Here is a 14,771-nt window from a genome sequence, read left to right as displayed (position 1 = left end):
ATAATCAAAGCTGGTTTTAGACATATCTAAAACCAGCTTAGGCCTTTACCCTCCCTCTGAATGCCTAGAGCAAAAAGGGGCATTTTTGGAGGAGGGGAAAGGGCAGGAGGTGGGCCGACCTAGACTTAGTCAACTGGCAGCCATAACCACGAAGGTTTGACAGGTTGCCAGTGGGCCAAACAAGCCCTAGGCCCCTCCCTGGTGCATCCCACAATGCACCGAGAGGGACAGACCCACCATTCCAAGGAAGGCCAGCAGGAGAGAGGACCCTTCCATCTGGCCAACTTTTGAGGTTAGGTGGGAGGTTTGCCAGCAGGAGGACTTGGGATCCTTCCTGCCGGTTCAGAGTTGGTTCAGGGAGGAAGTTTGCCGGCAGGAGGGCTTAGGATCCCTCCTGCCGTGATCAGTGGGGAGGGGTGGGGGGAGGATGGTTATAGGATTCTGTAACCGGCATTGTTTTTGACAGACGCCGGTTACAGAATCCTACTTTAGGTGAAGGACTGGCCCCTCCTTCACCTAAAAGGTCTTGTTTGGGACTTGGGCAATTTTTTGGTTGGGAATGTATCTTAAGGATAGATGTAGTGGTCGTTTGGGCAATTAAACTAGTGAACGTAGAAGTAGGCCATTCTCAGAATAAACCTCATTTTGGATGTTTTTTTGAGAATGGACATTTCCCTGCTGCCTACTTTCTGCATCTAGGGACTTAGGCCAAAAGGGGACTTAGACAGTTTTTTTGTGATTATGTCCCTTCACATGTTTAATTTCTTTTCTAACTGCCATAGCTATTCAGGATTTACTGAAATTTTGGAAATATACTCAACATCTTAATTTTCATATGTAGTGGCAAAATGTTTGTTGTATTTAAATATGAAGCAAATATTGCATCTCAATATGTAGTGGTGCACCTAGGGTATGTGACATCTGGGGCAGATCATTGTTTAACAACCTCCCCCCCCCATATAACAAAGGATTAGAGAAGCACCCCCTAGGAGCTGGACCTGGGGCAGACAGCCCCATAACGCTACCCCTCCCCCTTAGCATGCCACTGCCCGAGGAAGGGGATTTTGGTCTCCAAAAGTTAAGTAAAAATGTATTAAAATTAGTCCAATTAAAAGATTACCTTATTTTCATTTTCTGTTTATAAATGTTTATCAATACTACTTTATTCTAAAGCAACAACAAAAAAATTGTTTTCTACCTTTTGACATCTCTGGTTTCTGCTTTCCTCATCTCTTCACTCTCTATTCTATTCCATCCATCGTCCACCCTTTTTTTCTGTCTCTTCCATTTTTCTCTTTTTGTCTCTACTCCTTCCCCCATGCTCTGGCATCTGTCTCTTCTTTCCTTCCCTTCTTACCACCCCATCCCATGATCTGGCATCTGCTTCCCTTCCTCCATGCCTAGGGATTGCTCTCCTCTTTTTTTTCCTTCCATCTCTCCCTCCATGCTCTGGCATCTCCTTTCCCTCCCTCCCTCCCCCATGCCCATCTCTCTCCTCTCTTTTCCTTCTATCTCTCCCTCTCCCTCCATGCTCTGGTATCTCCTCTTCTTTCCTTTCCCTTTCTCCCTGGTCTGGCATCTCTGTCTCCTTCCCTTCCCTCCCCCCCATGCCCTGGCATTTCTTCCACCCCCTCCATGGCCTAGCATCTCTTTTTCTTCCCCATGGGCTGTCATCTCTTTCATCTCCTCTCCCTCCCCAATTGGGTGAAGCATTTCTCTACCCTTCCCCTCCCTCTCTCTTTGTCACTCCCCAGTCGGTAGCACCATATTCACAATTCGCTGCTCTTGCTGGCGTCGGGCCTTCCTCTCTACTGGGTTTCGCTTACTTCCTTTTTCCACGAAGGCAGGACACAGCAGAGAAGGCCTGACACCGGCAAGAGCAGTAAATTGTGAATACTGCTGCTGTCCGGAAGAAGCTCTTGACACTGATGCTGACCCTCAGAGGAGTTGTCAGAGCACCCCCTTATGGGCTGCACCCAGGGCAGACCTCCCCCCCCTTGGTACACTACTGTCAATAAGGTTATAAAAAACTATTTGAGAGGATTTAGGAACCTGTTAAAAACTTCGTAAGCTCATAAGATAAAATTGAGGAGTAGTGTCCTTGACTGGAATGGCCTTATGTCTTTTTAAAATAAATTATATTATTGATTTTGTTTTTGTATTATTTGGAATTCTTGAATACTTGATTTTTATATTTTCTATCCTATAATTATACATACCTCTGAATAAAAATATTTCTTCTGATGTATATTTTTCTAATGTGTATTATGAAAAATCAATAAACATGACTGTTCTCCCATCCTATAGTTATGAAAATGAATGTTAATAAAATAAAAATATATTTAGCCCAGTAAAACTATACCAGGTTTTAATATTTAATAAGGGCTTATAAACTTAAGACCATCAAGGAGGTGTACCAGAATATCAGAACGGAAAAGAACTATTCAAGAAGAAAGGAAAAAAAATTCCCATCAGTTACCAGTTAGTACTCCTGCCATTCCCTAGTCTAGTGGTCCACTGTAAATTCTGGGCAAGATATGGGTCTTTATAACACTCCCTTCATCAGATGTAAACAAGAGTATGTCAGAGAAAACGGGTATGTTACCCGAATAGGTGAATGAATCATAGATTGCATGACAATAGTGGTGTGACTAGGAAGGGAGTGTGCTCAAGGGTTTTTAGGGGAAAAAAACCCCAATTTGTTAAATAGGTCGACAGGGAATTCAAACCACTTGGCTGGCCTTTTATATCGTGCTCTCTTTCTCACTCAGAAAAGCTACCTGTATTGTAACACCTTTACAAAAGCACAAGTATTGATGATGGATTTTAATAATGTCTGTATTGAAACCATCCCAGGAAAAGCAAACTCATTTAAACCGCTCGGAATTGACTGCCCCCATTCATTAGCAGCGGCATATAGAAGCTTTCAGTAAACAAAAAACTTTGATGGTACATAAAAGTATCCTGATTAGAAGGGCCTGTCGAGGTCGGCTGTCCTTAAATCCTTTTCCCATATTAAATCTCCCGGATGCTTGCCTGCTGTTTGCATCCCTCGGAAGGCTGATGCTGTGGTAGCAGCAGTTTTGCAGGATCCGGGGGGGGGGGGGGGAAGATTTGCTCCTCGATGTTGCCACGCAGGGGGGAGGGAAGGGACCGGTCCCGCACTTGCCACTGGCGGAATCAGGCAGAGAAAGGGGCCTCTTATTCGTTCCCGAGCTGCCGTCGCCTTCAGGTCCTGGCAACAGGCGAAGATTTCTCCAGCCGTCTCCCCGCCTCCTCCTCAGGCAGGTGGGGGCGATTGCATCCTCCTCGCCAAGGCGTCGGGTTTCACTTCCTGTCACACAGGTAGAGGCTACACCTTCGCAGCGGGGAAGGGGTTAAAGAGTGACACCCAGCGAGGTTTCACTTGAAACTCGGGGACGCGAAAGCCAAGGAAAGGGGAGGCCGTGGTGGGGGTGATCCGGGCATTCGGCAGGGGCTTTGTGGGTCGGGAGAAGAGGCAAGGAGCGGCTTCGGGGGCCGAGATTGGAACAAAGGGGGATTGGAAGCAACCGTGGAGCAGAAATGGACTTCACCTTGCTCTGTTGACGGAAAAAAGGCTTGAACGATCTTGCTCCTTTTCGATTTGGAGAAGCTTAAAGCATCCAGCTTCTACCACCCGTGGGGTTCTGGCTTTATCTCCTCTCCCCGGATCGTCCTCGTTTGTCTGATGGATCTTGGGCGCCTCCCTGCCTGGTCGGTGGGGGTCCTCCTGGGGTTGGCTGTCTTCTGCCCGAGTTTGCCCGTCCTGGGGCAGGAGCCGTCTTTTGGGGAATCCTGCCTGAGCCATTTCACTAAGGGGATGCCGAATTTCATCCTGGATCTGGACGATTCCGTAAAAAACGGGGCCACCTTCCTGGGCTCGGCACGTGCCCACAGGGGCAAGGAGTGTGTCAGGGCTTGTTGCAAGACCCCCGGCTGTAACCTGGCACTGGCGGAGCAGTCGGTGGAGGGCGAAGACCTCGTCAAATCGTGCTTTCTCATCAGTTGCCTATACGAACAAACTTTTGTGTGTAAATTTGCCAGGAAGGAGGGATTTCTAAATTATGTTAACAAGGAAGTTTATGATACTTATTTAGCAGAGAGAGAGCACGCAGAGGGTAAGTGTCAGAACCACTTGTATTCACTTTGTTTTCCTTGGTCTTATAGAGTTATAAATCTGCCAAGCTCTGTAGGGTGCAAAGCCGGAGCAAGGATAGCAGGTGCCTTTGGTAAACTTTTAGCCTTCCCACCCCCCTCCCCCACACAAGATGTCGGTAAACCGAAAACGATCATCGCACGGACCGGTTAAAGTATGCACTATTGGTCTTTGAGTCTGTGTCATTGTCAGGACCTATTCTTTGCTTAGGCCAGGAGTGTCAAAGTCCCTCCTGGAGGGCCGCAATCCAGTTTGGTTTTCAAGATTTCCCCAGTGAATATGCATGAGATCTATTTGCATGCACTGCTTTCATTGTATGCTAATAGATTTCCGTGCATATTCATTGGGGAAATCCTGAAAACCAAATTGGATTGCGGCCCTCCAGGAGGGACTGTGACATCCCTTGGTTAGACTGAACCTGCTCTTTGTCTCCCTCCCCCCCCCCCAATCTGCTGCTCTAGGCAACTACCTAGTTCAGGGGTAGGGAACTCTGGTCCTCGAGAGCCCTATTCCAGTCGGGTTTTCAGGATTTCCCTAATGAATATGCATGAGATCTATTTGCATGCACTGCTTTCAATGTATAGTCATTGGGGAAATCCTGAAAACCCGACTGGAATAGGGCTCTCGAGGACCGGAGTTCCTTACCCCTGACCTAGTTGTACTTAATGTGTGTCCTGGTCCTGTCAGTGTAAGTCTCAGATTCTGTCCATTGAAACCGAGTGCTGCAGGTTCCATAGTGAACTAGGATACGGTTATCATAAATCCAGTCCTGGTCTGAAAATTTTCTCCCAGAACTTGACAGCTCAGAAGTTTTGCCCCCTTTTTCCTAAAGGAGCAATTTTATGGCTAAAAACTCAGGCCAGCTTATTTTCTACAGGGGCCTGTGAATTAAAGGAAAATTTATTAAAATGTGTTCCCTGTGCTGTCTGTTGGGGGTAAAAAAGTTCAGTAAATTGGATCTTAATTTTAGGATTGAGAAGGAGGCTTATGTATATTGGAGAATCAATTATTTCTTTGCTGAGGTAGAATCTCGGGGAATATCATTTTGACATTGATTTACTGTGGGGTCCTTTTATTAAGGCACAATAACTGATTTAGCGCATGCTAAGGTGCCCATAGAATATAATGGATGTCTTAGCATTTAGCGTGCCTTAATAAAAGGACCCCTGTATGAGCTGATGGTGGAAAAAGCCCTTTTAGGACTAAATATACTGTATTTGTCTAGTTCTTGAAGGCATGAGTTTCTGTGTGAGCTGGAAATGATTGTAGTAATTACGGTACATGGCATACTTCTTTTAAACAAAGTATGCAAAGAAATTGCTAGGGTGTGAAACTGTGTTGTTATTCATTGAGCTCAGACATTTTATTTGTCTGAGACATAAGAATTGTCCTTTTAATCAGCAGCTATTAGAAGCAGTGGACTGCTTTGGAGCAATAATTGGGTGGGTGATCCAGTTGAGATATCAGGAGGTAAATTGCAAAGATGCCTAATGAAGATTAGACACCTAACAGTACACCACAAAAGATTAACAAAATAGATCTGTAACTAGGGATCTTCACAAGTTACTCTGACTGATAGAAAGTTAAGTTTCAAAATATATGCAGAGTTTTACTAAGCCATGGTAGAAGTTTCTACCACCGCCCGGCAAGATAACTGCTCCAACGCTCATAATTCCTATGAGTGTTGGAGCAGTTACCTCACCAGACCGCAGTAGAAAACTCTATTGTGGCTTAATAGGAGCCCATAGTTATTAAAATCTTCAAAACTTTGACTTGTTCCTTGTATGTATTCCGTTCTTAGCCAGTATCTAGGATATTTCCTCCTTTTGGGTATACTGTTTTTTTTATGTTTCCTTTATTTCTTACTGTCAAGGTGGTGTTTTTCTTCTTGTTTCCCAAATTGCTTGTCGGGGAAGATCTCTTGTTTCTCCAGTGAGCAGCAGCACACTGTACAGCTCCCTAGAGGAGTTAATACAAAATGGTTTCCCTGACGGGGCTATGAACAGCAATCCCTGTACCTTGCATTCAGGTTAGGTTGATCTGCATCCAATTGCTTTGGTGCAGTGTTTAACACAGTGATTGATCTCTAGAGGTCGTATATTAGAAACTTGGTCACTTAGAAGGTAATTCTATAAAGGTCACCTAAAGCTGGTACATAGATAAAAGCACGTGGGACAATCAAGCTCAGACATATGCTCACAGGATGTCAGCGCGCTGTATTAAAAGTAAAATTTAAAGCGCTCCGAGGGTGTGTGGGTGGAACCCTCCCCCCAGTTTACTTAGAAGTGTTGGCGCTGTCGTGGGGGGGGGAGTTGTTTTAGGGAAAAATTACAATTTCCTCTTTAAGTGGGGGGTAGGTGGGTTTCTCCCCTCACCCCTCCAAAGGCAGCGTCAATGTAATGTAATGTAATTTATTTCTTATATACCGCTACATCCGTTAGGTTCTAAGCGGTTTACAGAAAATATACATTAAGATTAGAAATAAGAAAGGTACTTGAAAAATTCCCTTACTGTCCCGAAGGCTCACAATCTAACTAAAGTACCTGGAGGGTAATAGAGAAGTGAAAAGTAGAGTTAGAGGAAAAATAAAAATAAAATAAACATTTCCCCCCCACACAACCCCTCAGAGCTCTTTAAATTCAACCTTTAATCTGGCACGCTGACGTCCTGCGTGAATTTATCTGAGCTCCTTTGTCCGCGTGCGATTGTCTGGTGCGCTGTAGTCCCGTCACCCCTAAAGCTAGGATGCTGGGTGTTAAGTGTGAATTCTGTAATGGCATCTGGGTGTCCAGATTCTGTTACAGAATACTAGTGTAAGTCAGCATTTTAGCACTTATGCTATGTGAATGCTGGTGTAAATGCTCATGCCTAAACACTGGCAGTTACGTGCACAACTGACAGTACTAATACTACTATTTATGATTTCTATAGCACTAACAGAAGCACACAATGCTGTACATTTAAATACCGCAAAAAGAAAAAAGGAGGCTTCAAATCATCCAAAATACTGCAATCAAATTAATTTACAATGCAAAAAAATTTGACCACGTCACCCCTCTGCTGATAGACTCCCATTGGCTTCCTATTGCACATCGAATTTCGTTCAAAATATTACTGCTAGTTTTTAAATCTATGATCTATAATGAACCCCAGTTCATTGCGAGAATGCTCATTCCATACAACGTTTCACGGACCCTCCGATCAGCTTCAAACAATTTGTTAACAGTTCCATCTTTAAAAATAATTGGAACTAGAAGACAAGACATGTTTTCAATTATTGCCCCTACCTTATGGAACTCTATGCCTCAGTACATTAGATCTTTTGCTCGTACTAAGATTGGAGTCGGATGACGGCGGCGACCTTGGGAGACCCTTGATAAAGCGCTGATATTGTGCGAAACATGTCGGGTCTGACTCCCCAGGTTTGGCTGAGATAAGTTTTACCACAAATTTAGACGTATGTAAGGATAACATATGCAAGAGTTTTAAATAATTTATTTATCATTATAAAAGTTACAAAAAACTAAAAACCATAAAACAAAAATTGAAAAAGACAGCCAATGATGAAGCACCACATTAAGCTTCCCGCAGTATAAAATCTTTTACAGCGGTGGAGTGGTGGGGCTGAGGCGTCTGTTCAATGATCTATAAGACACAGCTAATGGAAGTAACATCCAGACCACCTATACAATTGTCAGTACATTAGAGACATAAAGGACCTCATTTCTTTTAAAAGAGCTTTAAAAACTTATTTTTTCAAGGATGCTTTTAATATATGACTCTCAGAATTATAATTTTTTTTTAACCCTAGGTTTTATATCCCACAATTTTTCTTTTTTCCCTTCCTTGAGTTATTTTTCCCTCTAATGTATATTTTCTTCTACAAATTTATTGTAACTTTCCCCCTCTACCCTCATGGTTCATGTATGTTAACCCAGTATGTTTTTTTATTTAAAGTCAGTGTATTTGTAGTTCTATTTTACTTGAATTGTACATCGCTTAGATATTTAATAAGCGATTTATCAAGCACTAATAAAACTTGAAACTTACTTAAGAGCTTACGATCTAATTATACAATAATGTATAAACTTAGCACATAATTGTTTGGCATACCATCCCCCAGATCCACACACCCTTGCACTACAGAAATTAATTGCTAATTTTATAGAATAGGGTTGAAGTCACTTGTGTAACTCCACAAACTAGTGTCAATTATTCATTCTTAATTCCAACGTAGTGTCAATTAGATGTTACTCACACACAATATCTGCCCCATTAAAAAAAAATGCCTTGCCACCCCCTCCCCCACCGATGACTGCCCTCCCCAATGGCCCCCCTGACGAATCGTCACTGGGCAGTCATAAAAATTGCCGTACTGGGAGAGACTGAAGGTCCATCAAGTCCAGTATCCTGTTTCCAACAGTGGCCAAACCAGGTCCCAAGTACCTAGCTAGATCCTGAGTAGCAGAACAGATTCTATGCTACATATCCTAAGAATAAGTAGTGGATTTCCCCAAGCCATCTCAATAATGGCCTATGGACTTCTCTTTCTGGAAATTATCCAAACCTTTTGTAAACTCCGCTAAGCTAACTGATTTCACCACATTCTCCGGCAACGAATTCCCGAGCTTAATTACATGTTATGTGAAGAAATATTTTTTCTGGTTTGTTTTAAATCTACTACTTTGTAGCTTCATCGCATGTCCCCTAGTTCTAGTATTTTTGGAAAGAGAGAACAAGCGATTCACATCTACCCTTTCTACTCCACTCATTATTTTAGAAACCTCTGTCATATCACCCCTGAGCCTTCTCTTCTCCAAGCTGAAGAGCCCTTGTCGCTTTAGCCTCTCCTCATAGGGAAGTCATCCCATCCCTTTTATCATATTTGTTGCCCTTCTCTGTATCTTTTCTAATTCTGCTATATCGTTTTTTGAGATATGGAGACCAGAACTGCACATAGTATTTTTAGAATTTTGGGGATACAGAATAAAAATTATATCTTTTCAAACTGCCTTCACTTCTTTTCTCATTTCCTAATTACAACACACAGAAAATACATATCAACAGACACATGAACATATGTGCACATGGATTTGCATGCAGAGATGTTGGAAGAATTTCCTGAGCTGCGTTTTGCATGCTTTCCCCACTTGTTCTAAATTCTCTTGAACAACAGAGTAACTGGTTACTGTATGTGGTGCTGGTGAGAGCATCAGGAAGCTCTCTGAAGTGCATGTTAGGTTCCATATTTTGAAGCTTTATTAGAAGTACTTAAATGTGTGAGTTTTTATTTATTTTTTTTTTTGTAAGACCTCACTCTCGGTGAATAACTTTTCAGATAATTCATATGCCTTCCTATTTGCCTGCCTGTCCTTCTGTAATTCTTGTCTTCTGGCCTCGGGGAAATCTGATGATTTCCAGCGCTTTCAACTTTCTCTCTTTGAGTTAGCCTTTATAAAAGATCAATCAAAGAATCTTCTCTCTACTGCAGTCACAAAGTATGTGCATTCCACTGATTGAGGCAGAATTGCATCACTCATCAGTACAACTTTTTATTTCACATTTGCAGGTAAGTATGTCCATCAATGTATCGAGCTTCTCCATAAATCTGCCTTTCTCCTTCAATTTTGCTCTGCCCAGGGAAACTTTGCTGGCTTGTTCCCACATGGATTTCAATGTTACTTTAATCCTAACACGGACCAATGAATTTTGGATTTGCTTCGTACCACTGAGCAAGTAATCCATTCGTTAAGTCATTGATCAGTTCATCAATACTGTAATATCTGTCTTGATCACTGATGTCTCTGAAATACAACCCATATCTAATGAGATCCCTGACAGTTGGTAGTTTTACAGGTACCGTATTTTTCGCTCCAAAAGACGCACTTTTCCACCCCCAAAAAGCGGATGGAAATAAGGGTGTGTTTTATGGAGTTAATACCCCCCCGGTTACTTTATTTTTTTTTTTTTTCATTCTGGCGCCCTCCCTCACTGGACGCGGCTGCTTGCCTAGTCCCTGCGAGCAGTGATGGCTGACGTGGCTGCCTCGGAGTCCTCTTCTTTTTCCTTGCGGCAGAGCGGCACACAAGGCTGCCTACCTGGTCCCGCGCCATTTCCTGCGAGAACTCAGTTAAAAATAGGTACGGGGGGAAGGGCCAGGGCCTGCATGCCCTGCTGAATTAAAAATAGGGAGGGAGCAGGGAGAGGCCATGCCTGCCTGAGGGAAGGCCTTCTTGCCTGCCTGGGGGAGGGGCTGCCTACCTGCTTGGGAGTGGGGAGGCCAGCCAGCCACTAGGCCTGACTGCCCTGTCCCGGCCTACCACTAGACCACCAGAGGGGGGGACAGGGTATAGAGCCTGGCAAGGAGTGTGGGGTGGGGTTCGGTGCAGAGCCTAGGAGGGAGAATTTGGTTCAGAATGTTATTTTTCTCGTCTTATGGTCAGGTATCTTATGGAGCGAAAAATACGGTCTCTGCCTATTCCCACCAAATGATGTAATTGAGTCCAAATTTGCAGTCTTGCTTTCTTTTGGACATTATCAATATTAGATCATTGCTATGACGACGCTATGTTGAATAGCTGTAAATAAGAAAATTAATGTGTTTTAATATGGGTAAGATAAATTGATAGTTGAGGCACAAAAAGCATTAATATGCAATACAAACACACAAAAACTATTATCAGAGCACTTAAGCATATTTCAGTAACTTGTGTATTTTTGCTTACTGTATATACTCGAATATGGGTGGAACCGGGACCTTGCTGCACAATACAGTCCTGAGTCCTTCCTGGAGCTGTTTCATACTTTACATACTTTTGTGAAATCCGCGGCTTGGCAGGAGACCCAATTTAAAATTTTACATAGGGCCTATATCACTAGAGCACAGGGTGCCAGCATGGGTCTGTGGGAGGACTCTTTGTGTATCAAATGTCGGGGGGGCTACTGGGACCCTTAGGCACTCCTTTTTGGAATGTCCTGAACTGTCAATCTGGAATTCCTCCTTTGCGCAGCTTCGACTGATTTTGCAACGAGACATTGAGTGGGACTATAAAACCTTGCTTCTTGGGGATCAGGCCTTGTTGGAGGAGCAGGGCTTCACGGTGCCTCAGAGGCGCTTTATTTATTTGACTTTACTGACGGTCAAAAGAGCTATCTTACATTATTGGACTCGGGAAGATCCTGTTCCTTTATCATACTGGACCACCCAGATGACCGACTTGGCCCGTTTTGAATTGTGCTACCACGCCCGCTCAGCTAATCCTGAGGTGTTGGCCTACTTGGCCTTATGGCAGGTGTTCCTGGGGTTGCCTCTGGTCTCCCGGAGTGGGGGGGGGGGGTAGGGAGGGGCGGGTGTGAATGAATGGGATGAGCAAATGGCGTGTGTATGTTTGTTTGTCTGGGTTGTGTTGGCTGGAGTGTTTGTTCTCCCTCTGGTTGTGGTACAGGTGGGGGGGGCATGCTCTGGTGCTATGCTATAACAATGAAAATGTGGGGAGCCGATATGGGAGAGAGGCTGTCTCTGGTTTTCCTCTCTAGAACAGCTTTGTGATTTTGGGCTGTATGCTATTTGCTTGTTGCCCTTTGATGTTTTATTATTATTCTGGCTGTCGTTGTCTGCCTATATTTCCATTGTATTTGCTTGTTTCCCTTGTTGACTCCTTAATAAAAAAGATTTTCAAAAAACAAAAAAAATAAAAATAAAAAAGATGAGATTTTTGGGCCCAAAAATGGGAGGCTCGCCCTATATTCGGGTCATCACCAAGTGACCATCTGAACCCCTTCCGGACTTGCAGCAGGCCTCTGCCAGCCTGCCGTATGACCTGGTAGGCCGGGCCAGGAGGGATCCCTCCCATCTCCTGTCCTGGATGATTCTAACAATTTTTTTACCCCCTCCCCCCGTATACCTTTTTCGCATCCCTGGTGGTTCAGCTGTGTATAGGCAGGAGCGAGTTTTTCCACACTCCTGCCCCTCCCTCAGATCTCAAGGCAAGTGGCTGGCACGCAGGAGTGAGTTTATTGAGCTCCAGCCCAGCCCTGCACCACTCCCTGAATGGCTGCCACCAGTTCTCGCATGTCCCATGAGAACTGGTAGCAGCATTCAGGGAGTGGTCTAGGGCTGGGCTTGATCTCAAAAAGCTCACTCCTGTGTGCCGGCCGCTTGCTGAGAGATCTGAGGGAGGGGCTCAGCGCGGGGCAGGAGCACAGAAAGCTTACTCTAGCCCATACACCACTGGACCACCAGGGATGCTAAAAAAGGTATGCGGGGGGTAGAAAAAGTGTTAGAATTGGCAGAGACTGGAGGGATCCCTCCTGTCCCAATCTACCACTAGACCACCAGAGGGGGAAGAAGGGTACAGGGCAGGGAATGAGGGGACAGGTTTCAGAGCCTGGCAGGAAGTGAGAGGGGAGGGGGACAGGGTTCAGAGCCATGCAGGGAAGGGGGCTGGGTGCAGAACCTGGCAGGGGAAGGCGTGAGGGAGGGGACACTGAGTGTAGATCCAGGCAGGGCATGGCACTTGAATATTAAGCCCCCATTTGAGTCAACCATTTTTCCTCCTTTTTGGGGGGAGGAAGAATGGGAGTCTTAACTTTGTATTTGGATTGACTTATATTCTAGTATACGGTAACTTCCTAGAAATTCCAGGTAGGTAAATAACTAACTTTAATGTGTTGATTTTCCTCGTGATATTGTTCGGTTGTTTTTTTTTTCTAGTGTTTTTTTAAACTGACAAACCCTAATGCCTGTCACCAGCAGCAGTCTGCAGTGCTGTGTACCACAAAGCCCAGTTACTGTGCCTGTTCAATGAATGTACAGTAGATATATGGTTTTATTACCAGCACAGGTTTGAGGGGGCAGGTTCACTTTACAGGGAAGTGATATGGTGTGATGTAATTGGGAACTGGAGACATCTGTGCTGTGGCTTACACTTCTAGGCCATAGGTTTACCACAGTTATGTGACTCACCAAGAGCAGCTGGTCCTTCCTTAGAATGTTCTTGTTTTTGTCTTGCTTGAGGAAGAGAAAGGAGATTGTTGGTTTGTACTGGAAACTTTCACTTCCCTGGGTTCTAGATGTTTGTCTAACAAACCAGGAGACATTTGGGGGGGGGTTTCGGGTAGGTGTTTTAGCAGTACTATTAGCCCTATTCTCGGGTCTCTTTTTTTTTTTTTCTTTCTTGTGTGTGTGTGTGTGTGTGTGTGTGCGCATGCGCATGCATAAAATTATATACACAAAAAAAGAAAAAATGTAAATTAAGGATGCATTTCTTTGAAGTAGGTTCTGAAATCTGTGAGGCTGTTCATAGTTATTCTGCATTCTGTGTTGGATTCTTTAATTTGTAATGTGTCTATGTATTTCTTATCTCTTCATTACTTTTATGGGTTGGATTTTTTTTGTTGTTTTTTTTATTTACAGCTGCATTTTAATTAAAATTTGTAATTACGATAGTTTGATTAACTGCACAATTAAAGGTGTGTTTTACTTATTTTTGCTTCCACTGTGCAGTGGAGGATTAAGGCACTCCTTTATTAAACCACAGTAGAAGTTTCTACTGTGGCCCAGGGTGCTAAATGCCCCGATGCTCATATGAGCATCTGAGCATTTAGTGCTCTGAGCTGTAGTAGAAACCTCTACCGTGGCTTAGTAAAAAAAAAAAAAAAGAGAGGGGGGGGGTTTGTAAGTGACTTGCCCATAGTCACAAGGAGTTGCCTTGGGGAAAAAGGATAGATAACATATCTTTTAATCGCATGATAAATGGTGATTTAAAATTTTAATTGAAATGCAACCCTAATGTTAATCTATGTTCATGGTTCCTTGTTGCTTTTTTTTGTCCCCCAAATTCCTCTTAAGCTGTTTCTGCTTTGCTTTTATCAGGGTGATGCTTTTTCAGATTTTTAAAAACATTGTTGTGAGTTTCTCTACCAATCTTTTTGTTTTTGTTTCAGAAATCTAGCTAGCATTTATTCAGAATGAATCGCAGAATAACATGCCTAACAGGGGGTGGGGCTAGAGCAAATAGAGAAGAATAACTGTAAATCGCTAACATTCTCGATGAAATGTTATCCTAAAAAAATAACTTTCATTCCTACAAAATGCCAGCTAGTCGTCTTCCAGTCAAATCTTTGCTGCCAAAATTCCACATTTGGATCTGCCACAGAGAACGTCCGTGGGATAGCTAGATGAGCATGTTTGACACAGGGACAGACTGAGCCATTGTCCACAGACCATAAAGACTTGGAATAGTCTTTGAAATTCCTGTGGACTTCAAAAAAACTTGAGCACAGCCTCCTAAATTCTACCTGGTATACAGCTGGTAACCAGGGCAAAAATTCTAACTGTTTTAGGCTGCTCCAAATAAACCAATTTGGATTGACTGGACATAATTTTAGAAATGTATGCATCACTTGCAGAATATACAATAATTCTTGTAATCAGGTGCTCCTAGGTATGAATTGTGGTGGTCTGAGTACTACTATTATTTCTATAGTACTACCAGACATACGCAGCACTGTACACAGTCGCAGTAAAGAAAGCTCGAAAGAGCTTACAATCTAAACTGAGAAACAGGATGTCATGGATACAGTTAAGAGGAAT

At 43.5% G+C, this 14,771-nt stretch overlaps 1 protein-coding gene across 1 annotated transcript in view; it reads left to right on the top strand.

Annotated features, from left to right (window-relative positions):
* The first annotated feature begins 3,186 nt into the window (after positions 1-3,186).
* SPINT1 (serine peptidase inhibitor, Kunitz type 1) overlaps positions 3,187-14,771 on the top strand; it is a 78,566-nt gene continuing 66,981 nt past the window's right edge. The window contains exon 1 of the mRNA XM_033951341.1: positions 3,187-4,139. Within this exon, the coding sequence (XP_033807232.1) occupies positions 3,710-4,139 (430 nt within the window). The 5' untranslated portion in view covers positions 3,187-3,709. The remainder of the gene's footprint in view (positions 4,140-14,771) is intronic.

Source organism: Geotrypetes seraphini, chromosome 7 (assembly GCF_902459505.1).
Source record: "Geotrypetes seraphini chromosome 7, aGeoSer1.1, whole genome shotgun sequence".
NCBI classification, from domain to species: Eukaryota; Metazoa; Chordata; class Amphibia; order Gymnophiona; family Dermophiidae; genus Geotrypetes; species Geotrypetes seraphini.
Note: the sequence above shows the minus strand (reverse complement) of the source record. Positions and strands in the feature narration are given on the sequence as shown.